General features: G+C 34.3%; 3 protein-coding genes and 1 pseudogene across 3 annotated transcripts; all 4 read left to right on the top strand.

Annotated features, from left to right (window-relative positions):
* Window positions 1-4,184: 4,184 nt before the first annotated feature.
* LOC141683875 (CBS domain-containing protein CBSX1, chloroplastic-like) lies at window positions 4,185-12,357 on the top strand. Its single transcript, XM_074488668.1, has 8 exons — window positions 4,185-4,653; window positions 5,670-5,757; window positions 5,836-5,900; window positions 6,907-6,955; window positions 8,269-8,321; window positions 11,039-11,154; window positions 11,685-11,742; window positions 11,852-12,357. The coding sequence occupies exons 1-8, from the start codon at window positions 4,465-4,467 to the stop codon at window positions 11,945-11,947; spliced, it is 714 nt and encodes a 237-aa protein (XP_074344769.1). The 5' UTR covers window positions 4,185-4,464; the 3' UTR covers window positions 11,948-12,357.
* Window positions 12,358-12,973: 616 nt separating this feature from the next.
* On the top strand, window positions 12,974-14,188 carry LOC141683876 (scopoletin glucosyltransferase-like; annotated as a pseudogene).
* A 1,398-nt stretch (window positions 14,189-15,586) lies between these two features.
* LOC141683511 (scopoletin glucosyltransferase-like) lies at window positions 15,587-17,467 on the top strand. The gene has a single exon (XM_074488249.1). It carries the CDS (start codon window positions 15,801-15,803, stop codon window positions 17,235-17,237), a length of 1,437 nt encoding a protein of 478 aa, XP_074344350.1. The 5' UTR covers window positions 15,587-15,800; the 3' UTR covers window positions 17,238-17,467.
* An 856-nt stretch (window positions 17,468-18,323) lies between these two features.
* Window positions 18,324-20,232, top strand: LOC141683512 (scopoletin glucosyltransferase-like). Its single transcript, XM_074488250.1, has one exon. The coding sequence runs from the start codon at window positions 18,436-18,438 to the stop codon at window positions 19,807-19,809; it is 1,374 nt and encodes a 457-aa protein (XP_074344351.1). The 5' UTR covers window positions 18,324-18,435; the 3' UTR covers window positions 19,810-20,232.
* The last annotated feature ends 6,044 nt before the right edge of the window (window positions 20,233-26,276 follow it).

The raw sequence follows: 26,276 nt of genomic DNA, 5'->3' as shown, positions 1-26,276 counted from the left end.
ATATTAGATGATTTCGAAAGAACCCAGTCCATGTCCCCATCTTAGTTGGTAAAATAAGGTCAAATTTGAAAGATTGTTTTGATCCAGTACACGGTCGCCAAATTAAAAAATTATCTTGATCGAGTAGCTAGTTGCATTTACCAAACCTAACATACCAAATAAATTTTACTTAAAATATTGTCCGGAAAGGTTAAGATGTACACATAGCATGTACCTATTAGGGATGAGCAATTACCCCACCCAACCGACCCTGATCCCTGACCCAGATTTTAGGGATCGGGGCGGGGTCGGGGATTAGTGTCTCCCCGCTCCGATCCCCGACCCCGATTGTATATATATATATATAATATTTATATATAATATTAAATAAATTATTAAAAATAGATAGCATCTTATAATATTTTTAGAATTTTAGAATAATCTATAATTTATTGATCAACTATATATATATATTTATTTATAATTTTAAATTAATTATTTATTTATATTATAAATAAATTTTAATATAATTTTGATATAATCATTTATTTATAATTTTATATCTTTGTATATTACAAGTTAATACATTATTTTTTAATTTAAAATTATATTATATAATATAAAAATTAATATTTTTGTAATTAGAAAGGAAGTTTCTTGAATTTCCGGGGGATCTCCGTCCCCCGTTTGGGGCAGGGATCGAGAAGGAAAAAAATCCCCGATTCGGGGTTCTGGGCTTGTTCGAGAAACGATATCGAATTCGGGGATCGGGGGCGGGGTTACCCCGACTATCCCTGCCCCGAAGTGACCATGTCCCCGTCCCTAGTCCTTATTTCAAAAAACAGAGATGCTGTTTTTGTGAAAATCTCCGGTTTAATATATCGTGCCCGTTTGGGAAATCTTAAAATAAGTAACTTATGACTTAAAGTGAATAAGTGAGTAATAATTGATAAGTTAATAAATACTTAAAAGTTATATAAGTGTTTGGATAATTTAACTTATAAGTCATAATTGTTTTTATTTAAATGAATTAAAATAAATAATTTTTATATATAATTATCTTAATTCTTATATTTTAAGTTATATTAACATTAAAAAAATATATTCTAAAATTAAAATTGATAAAAAAACGAAAAATCAAAAATAAGTTGTGAAAAAGTACGTCATTACCAACATTCAACTTATCAGCTTATAAGTTGTAAATTCAACTTATAAGCTGGGTCGACAAACACTCGTCAATAAGCTGTTACGGGCTTATAAGCCGATAAGCCCACTTAACGGAATTGCCAAACGGACCCATCATAAATATAGTACGTGATAAAAGTAAATATTAGCAAACATGATAAATATCAATACAATAATAAAAATAATAAAAATGAAAGAGACAAAATGAGCCCACAATTATATTTACATGATACATTTATAGTGTATTATTATAATAAAGATAAAATATTAAAATTTTGGTTATTGATTCTCTGATCACTTAATCTAGAGCTTTTAGATTAAATTGATAAGAATCGTTATATATAATCTTAAAAATTATCATTCATAGGGTATAAGGTTCAAATCTCACTAGCAACATATTAAAATTATAAGCTTAACGGACTTTTCATCCAAAACTTTGATCAAGTACCGTCAAAACCATCTTAAACGTTGTCCAGATATAATAAAAAATAAATGGTTAAAGATTATATCTTGTTAGAATAAGAATATTATATTACAATCTTAAAAAAATTGAATACATTATTTAAATATTATTCAAACACCAATTGTGATTGCAATATCATTATATAATCTTAAATGGAATATGGCTAAACATTTAACCAATCATAAATATGAATAGATAACATTATTCTAATACTAATGGCTAAAGATTTAACCAATCATAAATATGAATAGATAACATTATTCTAATACTATTCAAAAAACTAAAATATAATAAAATGATGCAATAATAGATAAAAATATGATTAAATATAGTACTGTATATAGATGTAATTCAATTACTCATTCATATATTTTCCAATATATGCATATTTATTGTAATAATATTACAACAAACTGCTAAAATAAAAACTATATTATAACAATATAAGAAATGACAATATATATTAAAAAATTTAAAAGTAAAAAGATAAATTAAAAAAAAACGTGTATCGTATTGGCTATCGTAGTACCTACAAGTATTCATGAACGCTCGATAATGGCATTCACCTATCTATAAAATTTGATAATAAAATTACTAGAAAATGATGAATAAAGTAAACAACTCGCGGGTAATACATGTGCCTACGACTAGAAAAATGACCCTTAATCTCGTAATTTAGGAGCAAATAATCCAAAAATGACAATTTAGTAAAATGACTTTATTATCACACAAAAAACGCAACTAAATGATGCGTTATCATTTATTCATAAAACCCTGCTATTTTCCTCATTGGGCCTTGTAACCGGGCTCTCGAAAATTTCGAGAAACGCATTATAGTCATGCATTTATGTATCTTGCACGCTTTCGAACATGCGTTTATTGCATAAACACATTATTAAGATGCGTTTTCGGCACAAATTATTATTTTTTCCAGAGAAAAGGTTGTATCTTTTAAAGTTATTAAAAATGTAAAGTATAATTTCGTTTTTGAAAAATGCATATAAAAAAATATGTGTTTGAGTGATATAAATGATTATATGTGAGATTTTGGACCATTTTTTTTAAATTATGATATTAAAGACTATTACCACTCTATACGACATTTATGTACGTTACAGTTCCAAAATATAATTTCGATTAAAATCTCGTAAATCTTTCAAGATCAGCCCGTATGAACAAAATTAATACTATAGTCTAAAGTCTCAATTTGGCCTTCCAATAAACTGTTCCAGCAGCCCTGTTTGGCCTTGAACCGTTTGGATATTTCCTGTCCCTTGGAGAAAAAAAGGAATATTCTTTCTCACCATACGGAGCCATGTCTGAAATTCATAAAACACACAAAATATTTAGTATAATAAAGTAAAGGTTTTTCTATTATGTGTTTATGACACGGTTTTTCTGATTTTGCTTGTTTTCTGCATTTTTTTTGAAGTAAAACATGAGATATAATTGTGATGTGCGACTTCATAAAAACCAATCAAAGATATATAAAAGATGAGTTTATAGTCGCTATTTACGCCTATATTAATTGGATAAATTGTAGTCTTGTACAAAGTAGCATATGTTAAATCTGTTATAACCTATTTAGCCATTTGTAAAGCTAATGCATGAATCATTTATATTTGTTATAATATGAATCAAGATTAAGTGTATTAATCCCTCTTATTTCTATATTGTTTTTTATTTTTGTATTTGTCGGTTTTGTAACTGAAATCGAGCCGATTATAACCGAACCAGATTTTTTTAAACCAAAACCGAAATTGAATCCAAACCGGCAGTTGCGGTTTTCAATTTTAGAAATCGAAAAATTATGATTACAGTTCCCATTTTATCCGAAAACTAAGCCGAACCGGCCCATACTCTCACTTAGTCTCAAAATATACAAGACACGAGAAGAATACACACACAACTCCCCCCAAACCCACCGTTGAATGGTGACCAGACAAACAAAGTGGCTCCATGGTCCACTTGAACTTGTAAAGTTTGAAACTCTACTATTGCCCCCGTCCCCACCTCCCAATAAGTTAGGTAAGTATATACCAAAATATCCAACTACATTAATTCCATCCAGTATTTCCAAATAATTTTTTGCAATGGCATGTGATTTTATACTAATCGAGCATTTGAGTTAGGTTTTTCAAAAATACTTTTTTAATTTTTTATTAAATAACATGACTAATACGTGACAGTTTTTAATTTATGTACGTATATTTATATATACAGGGTCACATAATATATTTTGGAAACTTGCTATCTATCATGTGATTCATAGTATTTAAGAAATTTTTGGAGATTTTTTTTTTAAAATCAAGCATTTCTCCTTTTTTATTTTAGAAATTGGTCGAATTTTTAAAAAAATATCATATAAAGCACTGATAAATTAAAAATATTTAGCATATTCGCTAAATCATCAATAATTCACTAATAAATAATTTGATGTATAAAAAACCGTCTAATGAATTACAAACCTGAATCTACTTCCGAATAATTTTGATTTTCGAAATATAGAACGTATCCCCGAAACCCTTGTTATAGTAATTTCGTGGCAACAAAGATGATAAGTACAGTTGAAGCAAAAGGCAAGCAATCTCGTTAAGTTACTTTGATGGTCGGAGTTGAATACGTTTATTACACCGACTCATCACCACTTGCCTTTCTAAGTTTGCCACTTTGACTCAAACTCTCCCTGAATCTCAACTCTTAAACCCCTACATATTAATACACACATTCACATGCTTAATGTGATTGATTTTTCTACCTTTTCTTTAACCCAAAACCAACTCACCAGCTTCACACATTTTGCTTTTTAGTTATTTTTTTATTTAATTATCATACTTATGGATTCTTTAATTTTCTCTATTTCTCCGGTGACCATTTCTGCTGTTAGTACTTATCCTCAGTTGCCCTCATGCATATTCCGGCCAAATATCAGCCGGTTTTCTCGCCGGAGATTGTTGTTCTCCGGTTCTCGCCGGTGTTATGTGGCTCTTCCCTCTCTCGTGTCTGCCTCTACCAATTCTCTCCCGGTAATAATAATTATTCACACACACATACATGTGTGTGTGTGTTTGTGTGCATTTGTTTAATTATGCTTGTTTTTGGTTGATGATTATAGTGGTAGAATTAGAAATGTGATATGTTAATGTTACTATTTATAGATGTAGAATATAGATTTGTCTTCTTTTTTGGTCTCTAATTAGGTTGGTTGGTTTTGACATTACTAACATAGTTATGGATTAAGGGAGCGTGCACACCCTTGATTAAGGACCGAAGTCTTGGACTGCGGTTTAGGATTTTGTTTGTTTTGATGTAGGGGTTTTGGGAGTAAAATGATAGAAGTTAGAGAGGTTTGTGGAGAGGGTGATTGTAGTTTCCAGCTTAAAGAACAAAATAGCTCGAAATATCTCTAGAGATCAAGAACTTATTAGGAAATTGATAGTTTCATTTTTGTGTGCAATTTGTTTCTGTTTTGGCCCAAAATCAGCATTTTTGAGCAAAATTTCTCAGAAGATCACAATTCACGAGGTCTGCATGTGGGAATTGCATATTACCCAGAGGGGTGAACATGCCTATCACCCATTGCATGAGCTATTTTATTACTTTCCCATAGTCGCATTTGGGAGATTCTAATCTCTGTGCTATGCATGTGATTTTCACTTGTACAAGATACACATCTTTTACATGTGTTATTAATGTAGATTTTAGACCCTCCTATATCTTGTATTTTGGTTAGAATATGTTACATGTGGTCTTTAGGGACAATCTTTTAGTTGTGTGTTTGTTTTATAGGAGCATCTAACAATGTCATTAATCAGTGCTTGCATCTACCAACATGAGTATGCCACCGTCAGCTGATAGACAGTTCCTTCAAGAAATTATAAATGCAATAATACTTATCTTCTAGTCACTAGCACCACTACCTTGCCCTTTTCTTTTGTCTTTCTTAGCATACATATGGCATGGAGGTTTCTTTAGTTATCAGCATTTTCGATTTGCAATTGTTATGCTGATCATGTCAGTAATATCACGTGCTACCCTACAGACAAAAGACGGAAATTATACCGTTGGAGATTTTATGACTAAGAAAGCGGATCTACATGTTGTCAAACCCTCCACCAGTGTTGAGGATGGTAAATTTTTCTTGTCATCTTTATTTCTGTAATACATTGGCTTTTATTTATCTTCTCATTTATTAGCCTCTGTAACAGCTCTTGAGACTCTTGTGGAGAAAAGAATAACTGGGTTTCCTGTGGTTGATGATGATTGGAAATTGGTAAGTTTATTTTTTTTATCTCCTATTTCCTACTGTATAATTTGTTATGTACTCCCTATATTTCAATTTGATAGACGTTTAAGAACTGATATTAAGTTTCTCATTGGCTGTAGCTCATACTTGCTAAGATCATTTGAACATTTTTATTCGCACATTGACCTTTTTTTCCTGTTGCTCCTGTTTATCGGATGCTGATGTAAACTTTACTGCGCCACATAGAGTAGTAATTCATTTTTACTTTTTAGGGCATAAAAGAAGTAGTACATTTCTAATAGTAATTAGTTCGGTTTGATATTAAATATCGTGTCTGGTTTTTGTACTGACTACTTAGTGATCCATTGACTTGACGGCTCTTCCTCTTGTTTAGAATTGAGATTATTTAAATTGGACAACTGTGGCTGTAGTATTTTGTTAATATTCTTTGTGTCTTGCAAGTAGGCAGAAGTTAATTAAAATTTTCTCACTGCACATATGAGTTATCTTGGAAAATGGAATAATAGGACAACTGTTAATGTTTGTTGATATTACAAATTGTTTCCTAATTCATTATAATGGATAGGATAGAATTGTCTATATTACATAACGTTTTAATTTTTCTGAATTTACTCTGACAACTAGGTGATGCATTCGAGAGCTGCATTAAGTGACCCATGCTAATATCAAAGTTAGCTTTAGAATGTCAGTTTCTTACATATAATTAGAGTCAAATAAGTGATGAATAACCAAATCTAATCATCCTCTTACAGTGACGTTATTCTGGATATGGAACTGTGTCTTGTTATAGATTTTTTTATATATTTTTTAAACTATACACAACAGAAACAGAAGCAACAATAAATTGTTTATGTGAGACTGTTATATATACCATAACTTACAGAGAAGAACATTCTGATTGAAAGGGATTCTGTCAAATGTGCTATTGACCCCCTTTGTACTGATATCGCTGTATAAAGGATTATAAAGGATTTACTACATGGTTACCTTGACAACAATGTTTTGTTTGCAGGTTGGGGTCGTATCCGATTATGACTTGTTAGCGCTTGATTCTATATCAGGTAATAAGAACTTCTCTTACCAATGTCTGATGACTTATTTCCATTTTATTGATACTATTTAGCACTGGGCTGTCGTGCTTAATTGCAGAGAGCTGTTTTCCCTCCTCCGTGATTTGAAATAAGGAATTCTTTTAATTAACATTTCTTAAATTTTGGTCACTTTGGGTAACTTATTTTCAAAGCACACTGTTTGCATATCACATTTTTAAGGCGTGAGATTTTACATATTTCTTAAACAGAAAACACAAAAGGAATGCAAAGTGTAGTTCTAATAAAGTTTGAGTACGTGACCGGTCAATTCCCTGTGTGATTTCCGGTCATTATCAAGAGATGCAAATTGCAAATCAATCTTTAATTTACAACTTTGTTTTAAATTTCTTAACTCCAGCTGCTCTGATAAACGAGTAAAAAGTTGTGCCCCCTCCTCTACCCCACCTACAAAAAGAAGAGAAGGGTGATAGAATAATAAGCGTAGACAGGCCATGACAAAAAAAAGAAAGCGTAGACAGGCTATGTATAATGAATCTTCACTCACCTACCGTTCTACCAATGCTGATATATCTCATAGACTCCAAGTCCAAACTGTGATGGCTTAGAACCCCGATAACATCAGTGATTGTTGTAAAGAAAAAAGATAAGCAAGACAAATGGAAAGGACATTAAAATCATAAAGATGCAGCAAAAGAAAATGATGCGAAAGAACAATGACGAGACAGTATCATACAGCCATTTTGTCAGAAGCATCTGCAGGCAGCAATGGTCCAAGAGCTGGCATCGGCTGCTATGTTTGCGTTGGAATTGAGTTGTTGGGAAGTGTTTAATCCATTGGTATATGGCCATGGAGTTATGTGAAAACGGTGTTTGGATTGGGATAGAGTGTGGTGTATCCATTGGGGTATGGGAAAGGTTTAGGTGTAAGCTGTACTTGCAAACTATGGAAAAATAAAGTTTCATTTTAGGGACCCTATAAATTTGCTTGAGATGTCATAACTGGAAGAGAAGCAATTGGGTTTTAATTTAGTGATTTTAAGAAAGAACAGATGTGGAAAAAATAACCCGAAATTAAGTGCACAGGGAGTGCAAGAGTTCTGCGGCTTCTGCCATCTTTACCATTGCTTCAGTTTTGACATATTTATTGATAATATAATGTTGCACTTGTGCAAGAGTTCTGCCCACTATTTATCATTGCTTAAGTTTTGAACTGTAGTCATTAATTTTATTGTTGGTGTGTAAATACATGTGAATATGTATGAGGAATTCTTTAGCCTATCAGGTACTGACACACTGCGATCTTTCCTATTTATGTATCTTAGGTGCTGGTCATGCTGATACCAACTTGTTTCCTGATGTCGATAGTACTTGGAAAGTAAGTAAGAAGTCTTTAGTAAAACTATGATGCACATATATGTTCAATGACATTTGTTTAAAACTTTCTAAGATATATATTGGTAACTTTTACAATTCTTGATGCTAACTGAAGTGCATAAGCATTAAGCATTCCATTTCCAGAAAATGAAATTCTCTTTCTACTTTAGAAACTTTATTAAACTTCACTCTTGTGAGTTGTGAATAATCTGAATCAGAGAAGCAGAGAACAATTTTATGAACAGAGTCTGCGGGGTGGTGGGGGGGGGGGTACAATGTTACTTAGATGTGCATAATTGAAAAGTTTACTATTCCTATTATTAGGTGTTTAATAGGCCTGTACCATAGTAATCGGTGTTTTAAGTAACAACTTCCATCAGTATTTAAGCTTATGCCTTATCAAGTTGTACACTGAGATTCTTTGGTACACTTAAGAACCTTGTCCTGCCCTCTTTTTTTTATTTTGGGTTGCGGATCATCTGCACAGCTTTACTTGCGTGCTAGACAATAACAAGATTGTAAGTTGTAACTAGTAACTATCCCCAAAGTGGAAGACATATTACTGCTCTTAAGATGAAGATTTCCGCAAAAGAGTTGCACTAATCTAGAAAAAAAGGAAAATTTTATGCATGAATTTACACAGAATGCCATAATTCCGAGAGTAACATTTAGAGATATTAACACGATGGATTTTAAGACAGTATACAATCTATATGATCTCCTTTGGGGCTCTCTTGATGTCCATGTTGACAATACATGCCATGGGTCAATCCGCTTCAATAATCGAAATAGAATATAAGGCCTCTTTACAGCTTGTGTGTAACAGACATTTTTAAAAATCGAACAATAAATTAAAATTATATAAAATCCAACTTGTTAAAATTACATGTCGAGTCCACACCATGTCCAATAATTTTAATTTGTTTAAACAAAAAATCTGGTACTTGGATCCGCACCTGTACCTACATGTAATATAACATACAATATATTTGCATATTACATATCAAGCACAGGTTTGTATATTGATAGATTTTGAAAATGTTAAATATATTTTTGAAAAATCCAACAATATTTACTGAATAAGTATAGTAAATAGATATGTATTATTGAAGTCCATACTATTTAAATCCTATCCAAACCATTTGATAGTTAATTATTAGAATATGTTAAGTAACAAGTGTAGAGGAAGCCCCAACATGATCATATACTCTTAACACTATACTTTTCACTACAATTGATAACAACAAATATACCAACAAATATTACCATGTTCCATGTTAAGTAACCAGTCGCTCTAAAACTTTAAGGTGTCAGAGGAAGGCCCCAACAAAATCTTATACTCTTCAACATAATACAAGTCCATACTATTTGAATCCGTTCGGACCATAGTGCTAGTTCTATTATTTGACCTAAATCACTTGTTAAGGATGACAAAAGCTTCAGTTCGGCTTTAATATGTTGATAGATATATAATATTTAAAGTTGTACTTGAGGAGTGCACGTGCTTACTAGAGTAGGCACAAGAGTTGTGAGTTGAAGAGAAAAACTCACTAGTAGGAAATATCGAAAAGTTATAAGCTGAAAGGGTAAACCAGACATGCATGCTCAGTGTATCCCGCTGTTTAGTGTTTTAAGCAGTATACATAGACCTTATCTCTACCCTGAATAAAGAGGCTCTTTTCAGTAAACACATACACTCTGTTAAACAAAAGCTGAAGTAGATACCCAAGTTATACGACATTATCTTACTTCCACTTTCTCCGCATCTGTTGGCTCCCCCATTTCTTCCACTTCTCTCACTAGTCGAGACGCTCGACTCGTCCATTGTGAGACCACATGCACATCAAATCTGCACGGCAAGTCTCTTTCTTTAGATTGCATTCTCCACATCTATGTTTCTGCATTCTCCACGCCTATGCTTCTCTTACAACAAATAACACTGTATCCACCTCAAAAGCAACAAACGGAGCTTCTTATTTTTAGCTCTCGTACAAGAAGATAATGAAGCAGGAGATAAAAGAATTTAATGGAATAGAGTTTGAGCTAAACGATTTTTGAAGATTATAAGTTGTCGAACTTATTGATGTCTAGATTATAGTATAATTATGTTTGAGACTATATTTAATTATAGGTATTTGACCTAGGTAAATTTGTTTCTTTAAGTGTATGTATATCTGTCTATATAATATAATCATTTTCACTAGTAAAATGCAAGCTTTATCATAGTTCCTGAGTTTCACCATGAAATTGAGCTTGTGCTTATTTTGCATTCTGCCACACTGTAGTTTAGAAACTAGATCTTATTTTCTAAATCTTGTGTTGAACATCGAAAGGTAAATATCGTGCGAACGACTCAACTTTTGATGGTAAATTTGGGACGGAGAGAATACATGTAGGCTGTTTACACTCATTGCTAGGATTTTTGTGGACAATACCGTTGACTAATACCGGCCATTTCAGTTGGCCATGTAAAGTTCTACTTTAAATTGGTTTACCAAGTCGACTTTATAGATTTCTGAAACTGCCTACTCATTGTAATATGCTAGATTGTTATCCAATTCAAATTGATTATTGACTATTGGTTAAAACTACCGCATGTCAACAATTTTGTTTAATTTGCACTAATTTACACTATAAAATATTTGTGGCTACAAATTGTATTTTGACTTCTTTTTTTCCACTCAACTGGCTTTAATATCTCTTCTGATTATAATGCAGTCGTTCAATAAGATTCAACAACTATTAAGTAAGACTAATGGAAAAGTTGTTGGCGATTTGATGACGACTGTTCCCCTTGCCGTTCGAGAAGCCACAAACCTGGAGGATGCTGTGAGGTACTTTTGCCCCTTGTATTTCGACACTGTAGTTAGTTGTTTTAGGCATTTGGCCTGCTATCACACGAAGCTGAGACAACAGTTGATATAAGTCCATCTCACTATGTAAAAGATTAACAAGGAGTGTAAAATGCATAATGTATTATGGGCCAATTCGATCATTAATGGAAATGGGTATCGAGTGGAATCCCATGAGGAATGAAGCACCCAATTTTTGGGAATGCATAACCACTCTAATCAAATGAACCTCTCAATAAAATACCAACACAGGGTTATAAAATTTCAATTCCTGTTAACCGGATTTATTAACCTTGCACCAATACCCCCTTGAAACTGCTTCAGATGCTTTTGCTATGCGTAGAACATATCATTAAAACAGGTGTTCTACAGGATGCACCACCACTAGATGACCCAATAGATATGGCCAACGTATTGCATGAAGCTTTCTCGATTTGTAAAATGTAAAAGTTGTATTAATTTGCTGCTAAATTTGAATCAATAATGAGCAACGTCATTCCTATGGTTGTCAGGTTATTGCTTGAAACCAAGTACCGTCGATTGCCAGTTGTAGATGGTGATGGCAAGCTGGTATCTTCTTTCTTCTTTTTTTTTCCTCATATTTGATTTCATTAGATCTGGATGCAACTTTCAAGTATGTGGCATTTGATTAGTTTCATCTTTGATGTAACATAAACAGGTTGGGATAATTACAAGGGGAAATATAGTCAGAGCAGCAATTCAGATTAAATTTGCTGGCCATCTTGGTTCCAAGACTGAGACGCAGGCTTCATAAGGCATGCCAAATTTGATGTCAGTTTTGCAGTAATATGTTTGTGCATATAAATTTACTCCTACATATGGAATTCTTGCTAGCTTGTGCCTATTAGTTCTGGTAACTAGAGTATCATCTGTTTGCTTAGCTTATGATATTCACGGGAAAATTATAGCTTAATTGGGAGAATATCTAATATTAGTCGCTGCATATATCGCTTGTTTTGTTGTGACTTGTTGGTAACTGATTTGAGAAATCATTTATGTTTAGAAATATTTATGCTGGCTAGGATGCTGTGTTGTGCAAACACATTGTAATTCATTGAATTTCTTGAGACAGGGGCAACAAACACTGGCCTTTATAAACACATCTCGGACAATCAACAATTATATGAATGCTTTGTTCCAATTGTTTACGTTGTGCTTAATATATACCATGTTCGCAATATCTATGATTAATGTAAGTGGAGCACGAAGAGATAGCTCTGGTAAGGATTTATATCTTGTCGTGCTATGCCACGGGTTCCAAACACCATTCGATTTCTTCACATTGGAAAGTGTATTAAATTACTAATCGCCTCCCATGCGTCGATTAAAAGAAGTTTATGACGAGAACTACGAGTTCTATTATCGCAAAAGAATCGGCAGGAAGAATTGTCGCTGAGAACATTATATGATCTGGAACATGCTGATATTAAACATGAAATCAGAAATTTCTCTGATAGGCAATGGTCATCGGCTTGGTATCGTCGGAAAATGTATTTATTTTTCAATTTATAGCTGCTTATAAGGAAGGCCAAACAGTAAAATTCGATACAAATTCGAAACATTTTTTGAGCATTAAAGAAGAGATGGAGAAATAGATGGTTGCTTGACCCGTATGCGATTGTCTTGTCTTGCTTTTAACTCTGAATTTCTTAAATTGATACTCAAACTCAACCCGGAACGAAACAGGATAAACTCTTAACCAACTAGATATCCAAACCATTACAACACAAGCCTCTCATCTTCATCATCTTGTCATTGTGTTCATATAATTTTGTCGTAATATGTTGGAGAACAGGTGAGGCTCCACAAGCCATTCAAGAACTTAATAAATGACTCGGACGAGTTTTTTGTGCCTAACGTTCCGCATAAAGTGAAGTTGTGTTTAAGCCAACTCCCACCTGAAGCGTTCACAAAGATGATAATCGAGGCTAAAGAGTCTGAGTTCGGAAGCCATGGAGTGATTGTAAACAGCTTTTACGAGCTAGAACCCGAGTATGCTGATCATTATAGAAATGTTTTGAACAGGAGGGCATGGCATATAGGTCCACTTTCATTGTGCAATAGAAGTTCCGAAGAAAAAGCACAAAGAGTGAAGCAGGCAGCTACAAATGAAGATGATTGCTTGAAGTGGTTGAATTCTAAAAGCCCCAGCTCAGTTTTGTACGTTTGCTTTGGAAGTGTTAATAAACTCCCAAAAAAGCAGTTACATAAAATAGCAATGGGACTTGAAGCTTCTGAACAACAGTTCATATGGGTTGTGAGGAAAGGGACAAATGATAAAGAAACCGAGGACTGGATGCCAGAAGGATTTGAGGAAAGAATGAAAGGAAAAGGCCTGATAGTTAGTGGATGGGCACCGCAAATGCTAATTCTTGATCACGAAGCCATAGGAGGTTTTGTGACACACTGTGGCTGGAACTCAACTCTTGAAAGCATAGCTGCTGGAGTTCCAATGGTCACATGGCCTTCATTCGCGGAGCAATTTTATAATGAGAAGTTGATCACAGATGTTCTCCGTATTGGTGTTTCTGTTGGTGCCAAGGAATGGGTTATTGGGACAGGGGGGGGGCAACATAAAAAGTGAGGCAGTGGAGACGGCTGTGAGGAGTATAATTGTTGGTGAACAGGCTGAGGAGAGAAGAAACAGATGCAAGGGACTCAAGGAGGTGGCAAGAAAGGCTGTTGAAGAAGGCGGATCGTCTTACTCGGATTTGAATGCTTTGATCCAAGAACTCAGTTTATTTCCACCTTTTGTACTGAAAAGAAACCATGCTAACTAGCCCCCAACACAAAGTGAACACAAAAAACCCAAACACCTTGATGTAGTGGTATCTCGCTCGCTCCCTTTACAGAATATCGATGGTTCAAATCTTGTCAAAGACAAGCAGGTGTACTTGAGTGTGTTTAATTAGCAAAAAAAAGTGATAACTACTTCAAAAGAAAATAAAGTGAACACAAATATACGCTATTGAGTCTTATCCGTGAGAAAAAATGTGATCTATGATATAGAATAAGGCTCTATGAGGAATGCCAAAATTTCTGCAAGTTTTGCAATAAAATTCAGTGCACATATATTATACCGCTAGGAAGCAAGGATACGGTGGACAGGGTACGAGAGTGTGAGTGTATAGTGCAGTGATACGGGAATTCGACAAATATAATAATACGAGCATACATATGCGGCGGACAAAAAAATAAAAACAAAATTCATATATATTTCATGTTTAATATAATAAAATCTACTAAACATAACCAAAAATTGCATGAAAAATGAATCATATGCATTATTTCATAATCTAAAACACAAAAATACAAGTAAAATCTTTTAGTTTATGCAAAAATGAATACGATAATCAATATTTTTGTAGTAACTAATAGACATGGATACTTAAATTTGAGAATGTAGTTTGCTAAAATAGATTTTAATTATATTTTCTGAAGATAAAATTTTGTATTAGTATCGTGAAATAATCCGTGTGTCCGATACGAGAATATGTGCGTTCAAATATCCGACAAGGGGACTCTGCATACCACGCAAGTGTCCAACTTCTGGGATTTATACCCTTACATGCTGACGATGCTGCATTTAGATTCATATAGAACTATTTATAAAGAGTTACTCTGGCATTCGAAATTTAAACTAGACAGATGAAAACTCTATTTTTACAGCAGAATCGGTAGAAAGAGGGTGAAGGACAAATTTAATCTATTTTTATATAAAATTAACAAAAATGTCCTATTTTTATATAAAATTAACAAAAATGACCAATTTTTAAAAAGTTGGTCAACTTTTACCGATGGGATACCCACTAGAGTATTTACTTTATATGAGAAACCCAACTGTCATGGAGTATCCTATATATGAAATACCCAACTGTCAGTGGAGTATCTTATACAAATTGGGATACCCAAGTGACAGTGTAGTATTCAATCGGCTAAAATTGACCACTTTTTTAAGAATGACTATTTTTGTTAAATTTTTTAAAAAATCGACTATTTTTGTCATTTTTTCGTAGAAAGAATCGTTACTTCTAAACGAACAATACGGATCTGGAACATACTAATATTTAAAATGAAATCAACAATTTCTCAAACTACCCCCTTGGCTCTGACTTATTTTATAAGTAATTTAAAGTCGAAAGATGTTTTAAATTTTCAATTTAAGCATCTTATAAGGAATGCCAAACAATAATATTCGATTACATGATTGAACTCTGAATTTGTTACATTATTGATATCATGATATAGACATTGTGACCCACAACTAACTCAACACTGGTAATCAATTATTTAATGGCTGACGTGTGCGACTACGTAGCCACATTTTTAATCTTCTTCTTTGCTCAGCTCTGGCCTATTATTGTTTTGAGCAATGGAATTTGCAAAATGTCGTAAATGACAAATGACAAGTTTTAATTTACGACAGCATAAAAACTGTCAATTACATGTACGACAAATAAGTGATTGGTAAAAATTTAGCAATGGAATGTGTTTCTGTTTCTGTCAAGGGTAGGTCTTTAAGTAGTCATTTCAAGCCTTTCATTCCTCCGCACTTCTACTAGTACCATTCTCGTTTTCGTGTCGTGTCATTGTGTTGGTATACAAAGATGGTTAAGCTTCAGGTTTTCTTTTTTCCTGTTATGACTCATGGTCACATGATACCAATACTTGACATGGCTAAGCTGTTTGCCTCTCGCGGTGTGCACTCCACCATCATCACTACGCCTCTCAATGCTCCTGCTTTCGCTAAAGGAGTACAGAGGACTAATGATTCGGGTTTTCAGATGAGTGTCAAAATTCTCGAGTTTCCAAAAGTAGACGGTTTGCCTGAAGGTTGTGAAAATGCTGATCAGGTTACTTCTCCTGATATGCTCCCTATATTTTTTACTGCTACAAAATTGCTCAAAGATCAACTTGAGCAACTTCTTGAAGAGTATCGTCCTAATTGTCTTGTTGCTGATTTGTTCTTCCCATGGGCTACTGATTCTGCAGCCAAATTTAATATCCCAAGATTGGTTTTTCATGGATCAGGCTTCTTTGCTTCATGTGCTGGAGAACAGGTGAGGCTCCAGAGGCCATTCAAGAACTTAACAAATGGCTCGGATGAGTTCTTTGTGCCTAATATTCCGCATAAAGTGAAGTTGTGTTTAAGTCAAATCCCACCTTATGTACGCGAAGAAGGGGAGACAGAGTTTGCAAAGATGCTAACTGAAGCATTAGAATCTGAGTGGAGAAGCCATGGAGTGATTATAAACAGCTTTTACGAGCTGGAACCTGAGTATGCGGATCATTATAGAAATGTTTTGAATGGGAAGGCGTGGCATATAGGCCCGTTATCGTTATGCAACAGAAGTTTAGAAGAGAAAGCACAAAGAGGGAAACAAGCAGCCATCAATGCAGATGATTGCTTGAAGTGGCTGGATTCTAAAAGTCCTAATTCTGTTTTGTACATTTGTTTTGGAAGTTTTACTAAATTTCCAAATGAGCAGTTACACGAGATTGCCATGGGACTTGAAGCTTCTGGACAACAGTTCATATGGGTTCTGAGGAAAGGGACAAATGATAAAGAATCTGAGGAATGGATGCCAGAAGGATTTGAGGAAAGAATGATAGGAAAAGGCCTAATAATCAGAGGATGGGCACCGCAAATGCTAATTCTTGATCACGAAGCTATAGGAGGTTTTGTGACACACTGTGGCTGGAACTCAACTCTTGAAGGCATAGCTGCTGGGGTGCCAATGGTCACATGGCCTTCATTCGCGGAGCAATTTTATAATGAGAAGTTGATCACGGATATTCTTCGGATTGGTGTTGCTGTTGGTGCCAAGGAATGGGTTGCTGATTCAGGGGGAGGCAATATAAAAAGAGATGCAGTGGAGACGGCTGTGAGGAGTATAATAATTGGGGAAGAGGCCGAGGAGAGGAGAAACAGATGCAAGGGACTTAAAGAGATGGCAAAAAAGGCTATTGAAGAAGGTGGATCGTCTTACTCGGGCTTGAATGCTTTGATCCAAGAACTCAGTTTATATCCATCTTCCTTCTAGAATAAAAATTAGGGCAACAATAGCTAGCTACTTCAAGTTTGTGTTGCTTTGGATTTTGATTATTGCATTAGTAGTCTAATGTAGTTGCTTAGCTTTGGCATTTTAAACTGCAGACCTCCTTGCCACCATTGAACAATTATGGTGCTGAGGGGCTTGTGTTGGAGATGATATCGTGTTAAATATATGATCCTATTGGGGTCTTCCTTTAACACCTTAAGGTTTTAGATCAACATGATATCAGAGCTTAGGCTGGCGGGAGAACTAAGGTTCGATTCCCAATCACCCCCCACATTCTCACAATTTATCGTGGACACTAAAGACAATTATGCCCCAATAAGGTCTCCTAAAAAGGAAAATGAGCAATATTAGGGGCAGGAGTTCACATCAAGAAGAATACATTATCTAATTTAAGCGAGTTCTTAGGAGATGTAGGACTTGGCAGGGGATAATTCTTGAGAATCATTGAATCTTGATTTTGCTCTAATATTAAGACATTTAACAATCTAGCTCTGCAGTTCTCCAGAATGTCTTTGTTTAAGGATGTTCAAGTATCCAGTACCAAGTATTCTAAACTAAGAATCTACCAGATTCGTGTAATCATATAAGATTAATTTTTGAATATGATTTTCAACTTCTAACAGCTTACAAGGAACGTTTGTCCTTAATGTGAATATTGGATTGCAAATTTAAAACGTTTTATATGAGTATCAAAGAAGAGATGGAGATATATGCGCTTGTCTTCTGTTGAATATTTATAGTGATATGGACTTTGTGTCCCACAACTACATCAACACCCGTGATCAATATTACTCCCTCCGTCTCATCAGATTGTTAACACTTTTCGGGATGTCTTATTCAATTGTTAACATTTCTAAAATAAAATATTTTTCTTCACTACTTTTAGTAAGTGTCACTAACTTAGGGTTGGAGATGCTCTAACGAATTTGAGTGGTCAAGCTGAAATCACCGAGATCATACACACACAAATTTTGAAATGCTAGAATGTGTTTCTGTTTATCTGTCTTTTAGAGGGTAGGGGCAGCATATATTGAAAATAAATCGAATTATATGACACTTGCCAGAAAGCTACTGGTCTCTTTAAGTACCTATTAGGAGCCTCTCATTCCTCCACACTTGTTTTAACATTCTCATTTTCCTGTCATATAGTAAGAGCAATATCTGCAAATTCTCTCGTAAAATGGTTCAGCTTCAGGTTTTCTTTTTTCCTATTATGGCTCATGGTCACATGATCCCAATACTTGACATGGCTAAGTTATTTGCCTCTCGCGGTGTGCACTCCACCATCATCACAACGCCTCTCAATGCTCCTGCTTTCGCTAAAGGAGTACAGAAGAGTATTGATTTGGGTTTTCAAATGAGTGTCAAAATTCTCGAGTTTCCAAAACTAGACGGTTTGCCTGAAGACTGTGAAAATATTGATCAGATTCCTTCTCCTGCTATGCTCCCGCTTTTTCTTGCTGCAACATGGATGCTGAAAGAACAACTAGAGCCTCTTCTCCAAGAATGCCATCCTAATTGTCTTGTTGCTGATTTATTCTTCCCATGGGCTACTGATTCCGCTGCAAGATTTAATATCCCCAGGTTGATTTTTCATGGATCAAGCTTCTTTGCTTCGTGTGCTGAAGAACAGGTGAGGCTGCACAGGCCATTTAAGAACTTAATAAATGACTCCGATGAATTCTTTGTGCCTAACCTTCCGCATAAAGTGAAGTTGTTTGCCAAGGTGCTAACCGAGGCATTAGAATCTGAGAGAAGAAGCCATGGAGTCATTGTAAACAGCTTTTACGAGCTAGAATCCGAGTATGCTGATTATTACAGGAATGTTTTGAATAGGAGGGCATGGCATATAGGTCCACTTTCATTGTGCAATAGAAGTTTCGAAGAAAAAGTACAAAGAGGGAAGCAAGCAGCTATAACTGAAGATGAATGCTTGACATGGTTGAATTCTAAAAGCCCGAACTCAGTTGTATACATTTGCTTTGGAAGTGTAGGCAAATTCCCAAGTAAGCAGTTACATGAGATTGCTATGGGACTTGAAGCTTCCGAGCAACAATTCATATGGGTTGTGATGAAGGGGACAGATGATATAGAATCCGAAGACTGGATGCCAGAAGAATTTGAGGAAAGAATGAAAGGGAAAGGCCTAATAATTAGAGGATGGGCACCACAAGTGCTAATTCTTGATCACAAAGCTATAGGAGGTTTTGTGACACACTGTGGCTGGAACTCAACTCTTGAAGGCATAGCTGCTGGGGTACCAATGGTCACATGGCCTTTGGGCGCGGAGCAATTTTATAATGAGAAGTTGATTACCGATGTTCTCCACATTGGTGTTCCTGTCGGTGCCAAGGAATGGGGTGTTATGGTAGGGGGAGGGAACATAAAAAGAGATGCAGTGGAGACGGCTGTGAGAGGTATACTTGTTGGTGAAGAGGCCGAGGACAGAAGAAACCGATGCAAGGGACTTAAAGAGATGGCAAAAAAGGCCATTGAACAAGGCGGATCGTCTTACTCAGATTTGAATGCTTTGATCCAAGAACTCAGTTTATAGCCTTCTTCAAGTTAAAACTTAAATAAGAGGAAAGTACCTACTTAATCAAAGTTTGTTTTGCATTGGATTTCAGTTATTGTACTAGTCTCATATAAGAGCAGCAATACAGACTTAATTTGTTGTTGAAACAAAATATTGTTGTCATCTTTCGTCCAATGAGGTGACACGAGCTCTTTGAGGCCAGTTTCTGCAAATAGGTTTATTTAGAACTGTTTATTAAAGATTCATCTGGGATTTGAACATTGAAACTAGACAGATGAAAAACTACTTTGAACAGTTGCTTTGGCATTTCCAACAACAAGCTGCATCCCTACTTCTTTGCTACCATTGAACTTATAAAATCTGTTTCCAAATGTGTATGGCGCATGATTGGTAAGTTTCCTAATAATAATATCAGACCCGTGTGCATATATATGCGTTCACAAAGTAAAATGTGACAAATGTCACATCACGTTGTTCACAATGTAGAACGTGACAAATGTCACACCACGTCGTTCCAGGAAGATTTTGTGGACGGATTTTCGGTACCTAGTACTATTCTAAAATGGGTAGAAGTTGTATTATTTGTTAATCCACTTATCTAAAATTTTAAAGTGATAGATTAATACTTCAACTGGATCTTAAATTATATTCTAACACTCACTTGAAAATCATATAAAATCATGATGTGTCAGAAAAAAGCCTTACAGAAAGATCTTATATCTATGTATATTATAGTTTCTACTCCCTATTTTGAAACTTAATCCCTTTCCTAGTCTTTTACCCTCAAAATTGTAAAGAATTACATCACTTGTCATCATGTTTTCCTGTGTTGCAGTATATTATAGTTTCTACTCCCTATTTTGAAACTTCATCCCTTTCCTAGTCTTTTACCCTCAAAATTGTAAAGAATTACATCTCTTGTCATCATGTTTTCCTGTGTTGCAGCTAGTGGTGGCCAAACGTGTGTGTCGGACGTGCCGTGCCGGGTTTTTGGCGGTGTAATATCCGGGATATATCATGTAATTATTTTTGCTATTATATAATTATTATGTGTATTCAGTATCTATTCTGTGAGCTAATTGTTAAGTGTTATCTGTACTTGAATATTCAAAAATAATATTAATTGAGTATTTAATTTTTATATGTCCAAAATAAAATATAGATAATTGTCATATCTTCCTAATTATTTTTATGTTGGTTTATGGATTTATAAGAATCATATGAAATTTCTAAAATCTTTTTCCGGGTAATTAAAATCTATTTTATAAAAACGGGAACCAACCGACGTCAACCGTTGTTACGTTTTTGGAACCCGAAACTCTTTCGAGAACTCCTTCCTAACCTAATTGTAATATTCCGAGCATATTCCATGTTTCGACTTTTTCGATCTGGCTTACGGTTTGTCCTGCGCGGGTCCCGGCGCAACATTTTCGATACAATATTCGTTTCGGTAAATCAATAAAACCCGTATTTTCGATAAACGGGAGCTTTTTATTAAACTATCACAATTATCACTTCGTAATACGTGTAACCAGGCGCTGAGACCAAGACCGCAGTACAAATTGTACTGATTTGGATAATTATCCCGAAAACCGATACCGTTTGGATCAGTTTTTACAAATAAACGTACCGTTTTATATCCGGAATGATCCAACGGGATACAAATTTTCCGTAATTATAAATAGCCTTTTACCGTATTTTATTTCGTATCAAAATCATTTGCAGATAGTTAATTATATTATTTTCAGAGAAAAACCTTAATTTCCTAAAACTGTTCTAAGAATCAAACAGCAAAACGAAGGCGTTACCGATCTCTGTTTTCAAAGCTTGAGTAACCAAAACGAAGGATTTGAAGTGTTCTATCAGATTCTGAGCTTTGTTTCACTGCAGAAATCAAGGTTATTTTTCTAAAAATTTATTTATTTTCGAATTTATTTTATTAAAAATATGAAATTTTGTTCGGATGATTGTTTGTATGATTTGATGATTGCATGTTGTAGAGCTTGTTTTCCTGATGATTTTCATATGTCATACGTCTGATTTGGAGTTCAATAACATGTTCAAATTTGAGTTTGATTTTCGAATTTCAAAATTAGGGTTTATAACCCGTATGAATGTTCTTAATTGAAATTTGGGGGTTTCTTATTCTGTGATAGATTGATGTTGTGTTATAGTGGGTTGTATTCTCTGTGAAATTTGCAATCTAGTCGTATAAGTTTCATGAACCAACGAGGTCTGTAGAGAAGGGAGTTGTGTTTTGAAGTTTTCCGATGTTCGCCGGAAACTGGAAAACTTCACGGCCAAATTCCGGCCAACTCAGGGATTGTTAGGATGAATTGATTGCATGGTTGTGTTCCTGGTGTTGTGTAGATGTGATCTGGAGGTGTTGGTGGGGTGAGGACGCCGGGAACGTGTTCTCCGGCGAACCCGACTGTTTTCCGGCGAAGGGCTGGAAAATTACAGTTTAGTACCCCAACTTTTGAAAACGATGCAGTTAGGTCCCTGAAGTTTCCAGACTTTGCAAATTTAGGATTCTTGTTTATAAAATGTTTAAAAATCATATTTTCTATTTATTTTTATTATAAAAATTCATTTTTTAAATTCTGAAAATTCTAAAAATTATTATTTTAATTCTGAAAATTATTTTTAATTCACAAATAAATCTAAATTAATTAGTTAATTAATTTCAGTTAATTTATAATTGATTAATTGGTCAATTAATTCGAAAATTAATTGATTAATTGATTTAATTAATTATTAATTGATTATAGTTAATTATTTAATTAGATTTAATTATTTAAAAAATGATTTAAAAATTCTGAAAAATAGTTTTGGAGCTTTAAAATATTATTCTAAATTATTTCCAAGGCTCGATAATTATTCTAAAATTATTTCGGAGCCAGAATGGGCCAACCGAACCCTGTTTATTAACCCGAAATTGATCCAACGGCCCGTTTTAATTCCGAAAAATGTTTTAAAAATCATTTTAAATATCAGAAAGCCTATTTATGACCCGAGACTTCTTTATAAATAATATATCATTGATTACGTGATGTATTATGTGCTATATGTGACTTGTTAATTGACTATCGGTCTATATATTCGGTGTTTACTTGATTATTGCATAACTTTCAATCCGTTAATCGGATTTGGGTAAACCGAAGGGTAGATAGAAGTATGTATTGAATAGAATTCCATGAGTAAATTATTGATAGATGCTTATGATATGTGAGCAGAGGAGGCAAGACGTAAGAAAGGGAAACAGATAGTTGAAGAGTAAGACGGTTGTGATTGGAAACGAGTGCAGTGTAGTAAGCTAATATCAGGCAAGTGTTCTGAACTTTCTCGAGATATTGTAGTACTTGATAATCCTGTGATATTGCAAGTGCTTTGAAGCACAGAAACCTAAATCCTGATTTCAGTTATTGTTCTTGAGCCATGAATCATATTCTTTCTAATCCATTGATTATTGTATACCCAAACAAGAACCACAAATCTACGATACTACTCCACAAATACATACAAACTAAATACCGGACACTGAAATGAACTATTATATACTCAACCCATGGTATCTTATACTTTGAAAGACTAAATCCTTGAAACCTTGAAACGTTGATTCCTTTGTTATCCAATTCTTTCATTACCTAGCATCCAAGCTTTTAAATTGCCTTATTGATCCTTACAAGGATTGAAACCCTTTCATTGTTAAACATTTATTGTTGTTAATGATTTCGGTTATTGTTTATTATTGCATATTCTGTTATTATGTTAGAATTGGATTGTTTTTATAAAATTGTGGACCAGATTCGTGGTCAGACCATATAATGGTCAAGTTAGGCCAATGTGTGCCTTGGATCCAGTAGTTAGAGCAATGCTGTGTGCCTTGCTCGGGGTTAGTGCGTGACTGATCAGCAGCCTAACCTTGGTTTTTAAATTAAAAGTATAATATCCAATTCTAAATCATAATCCATTGTTCACTTGATATCATAACCATATTCACATGATGATCATTATTCTCAGTTTTGTCATTGTGACTTGCTGAGCTAGTTAGCTCATTTGTGCGATGTTGTTTATATTCTTTCCAGTTAAAAAGGAACCAGTTGGTAAAGAGGATCCCCAGTCCAGCGCGAGAGCTAGGGGTTCAGATTGAGAAAGCGGAGCTAGTAGGCTTCTTTTGGAATAATTTAAGTTTGTAAAAATTTGTAATAATGTTTAATACTCAGTTTGAATTTGAAATAGTTGGGATTTGAACGGTTTGTAATATATTAGTGTGTTTGGCTTGTGTGCATACTTTAACCTGTTGCGGTCTGTGGTGGTTGGTAAGTAGGGTCATTGCATATATTATTATTATCTTTATTATTGTTATAAGCAGGTTATAATTAAGGTGTGTGTGTGGACCCCAAACTTCTGATCCGGGTTTGGAGGGCGCCACAGGCGGGCCGAGTCTCCTCAATCAGGACTCGTAGACGACACGTTTAACTGTACGATACGTGTCGGGTTCGTGCCGAGTCAGGGAAGTTGAAGTCGCGTGCAGCTCGCAGTTTATACTAGCTACACGGGTCAGGTAAATGTAAGACAGAAGTGCAAAAATTTAAGGCTATAAGAGGGGCGTGTCTGCGGTTGGCGGGGCGAGTCGGTGATTTGCGGGGCTACACGGGTTGGGACGAGTTGCAGAATTAAACAAGAAGGTTGCCGCTGTCAATTAATGCGTCTAAGTGTAACGTGTGTTAGTTTTTTTATTATATAAACAATGGATGGTCGCCACTTGCTGGCATGTTATCTATTCATTTAGTTATAATATATTATAATAATCAAGCAACTCATTTTACAATCTGTTTGTGCAAGTTGCAATTATTTTAGTTATAAATTATAACAATTAAACTGTAAACAACTTACAACTGTATCGATAATTATCTCGATTTTATTTTTTTCCAAAATTATATTAAATATTCATCTGAACTTATAATAATAAAATGTGTTAAATAAATAAAAGAGGACGATACCTCTATAAATTTTATTAATTAAAAAAAGATTTACAAAAAGTTTGAGAGGACTCCTCTCTAAAAAACGGAACAAATCGCATTTACATTTTAAAAAAAATACGAAGCAATTGAAATTTAAAATACATAACAAAATATTCAATCTAATCCACTATTTATTTATACAAATTCTTCTTATTCTTGTTGTTCGTTGGTAGTTTACGTGCCTGATTCCGATGAAGTGTCCATTGTCATCCAAATATCATCTTCTCTATCCGAATCATCTTTTTTTCTCCCTTGTTGTCTTTTTGCAGCTTGATTCCAATCATTTTTACAAACACATATCTTTACAACGTCCAGTGCAATACTTGATCTTTTTTCGTCCAACACTCTTCTACCTGCGCTAAAAGCGGACTCGGACGCAATTGTGGAGGCGGGAACTACTAAAATATCCCTTGCAATTTTAGCTAAAAGCGGAAATTGATTCTCATGATTTTTCCACCACATTAGTATTGAAAAATCTTCGTCTAACTCATAATTATAAGAAAAAACTCTCGAGTCATACTAAAAGAAGAAATATGTGTGGAAGTCGTAGCGGAAATTCTACACTTTTGTTTTTTAGTTAAGATTCCCGAAATAGTACTATTAAATCTACTAACACTACTAGTTTTAGGTGGTACAATATTTTGAGTTCTTAGAGTATATATATCTATAAGACGATGTAATAAGTCTAAACAATTTTGTATATAAAGTGCATGACTATATGAAACTCCTAACACTTGATAGTAATGTTCTAACATATTTTCTAAACCCTCCTTTCTAACACCGGGATCAAGAAGACATGCAATACCATAAATATAAGGAAATTCGGTAAAGTACTCAATCCACTTTCTTTTCATTGTGATAACTATTGCAGAAAAGCGATCATCATTTTCAAATTGTTGTAAAGTAGTAATAATATTTACACACTCAATAATAACATGATGTACATTTGGTTCGTAAACATAAGAAAAAAATTTAGTAGCATGTGCAAAACACTCAAGCAAATCACGAACTTTAATTGTCAAATCCCACATAGATTCGTTAATCAATCTATCCTCCACTTAATTTCTGGAATCAGAATTATATAATTTGGTGATAACTACCTTCTATTTAATTGCTTCACATAATAAGTTATAAGTAGAAATCCATCTCGTGGTACAATCATTACCTCATTTTTTCGGCCTTAACCCATTTGCTTTGCATAATTTTTTATATTCTCTCCTTAATGTGTGTGATATACGTAAATATTTAATAATTTTTCTAATGGGTTCTAAAAAATGAGTAATTTCCGAAATTCCTTTTTGAGCCGAAAGGTTAATTATATGTGCACAACATCGAACATGCAAGAATTCACCATCTAAAACCGTGGGAATATCGTTCTTAATATAAACATGGCTTTATTATTTGACGAGGCATTATCCAAAGATATCGTAAACACCTTGTGAAGCAAATTAAATTCGG

This window comes from Apium graveolens, chromosome 9 (assembly GCF_009905375.1).
Source record: "Apium graveolens cultivar Ventura chromosome 9, ASM990537v1, whole genome shotgun sequence".
Lineage (NCBI taxonomy): Eukaryota > Viridiplantae > Streptophyta > Magnoliopsida > Apiales > Apiaceae > Apium > Apium graveolens.
This window is presented reverse-complemented; position numbering and strand designations above follow the sequence as displayed.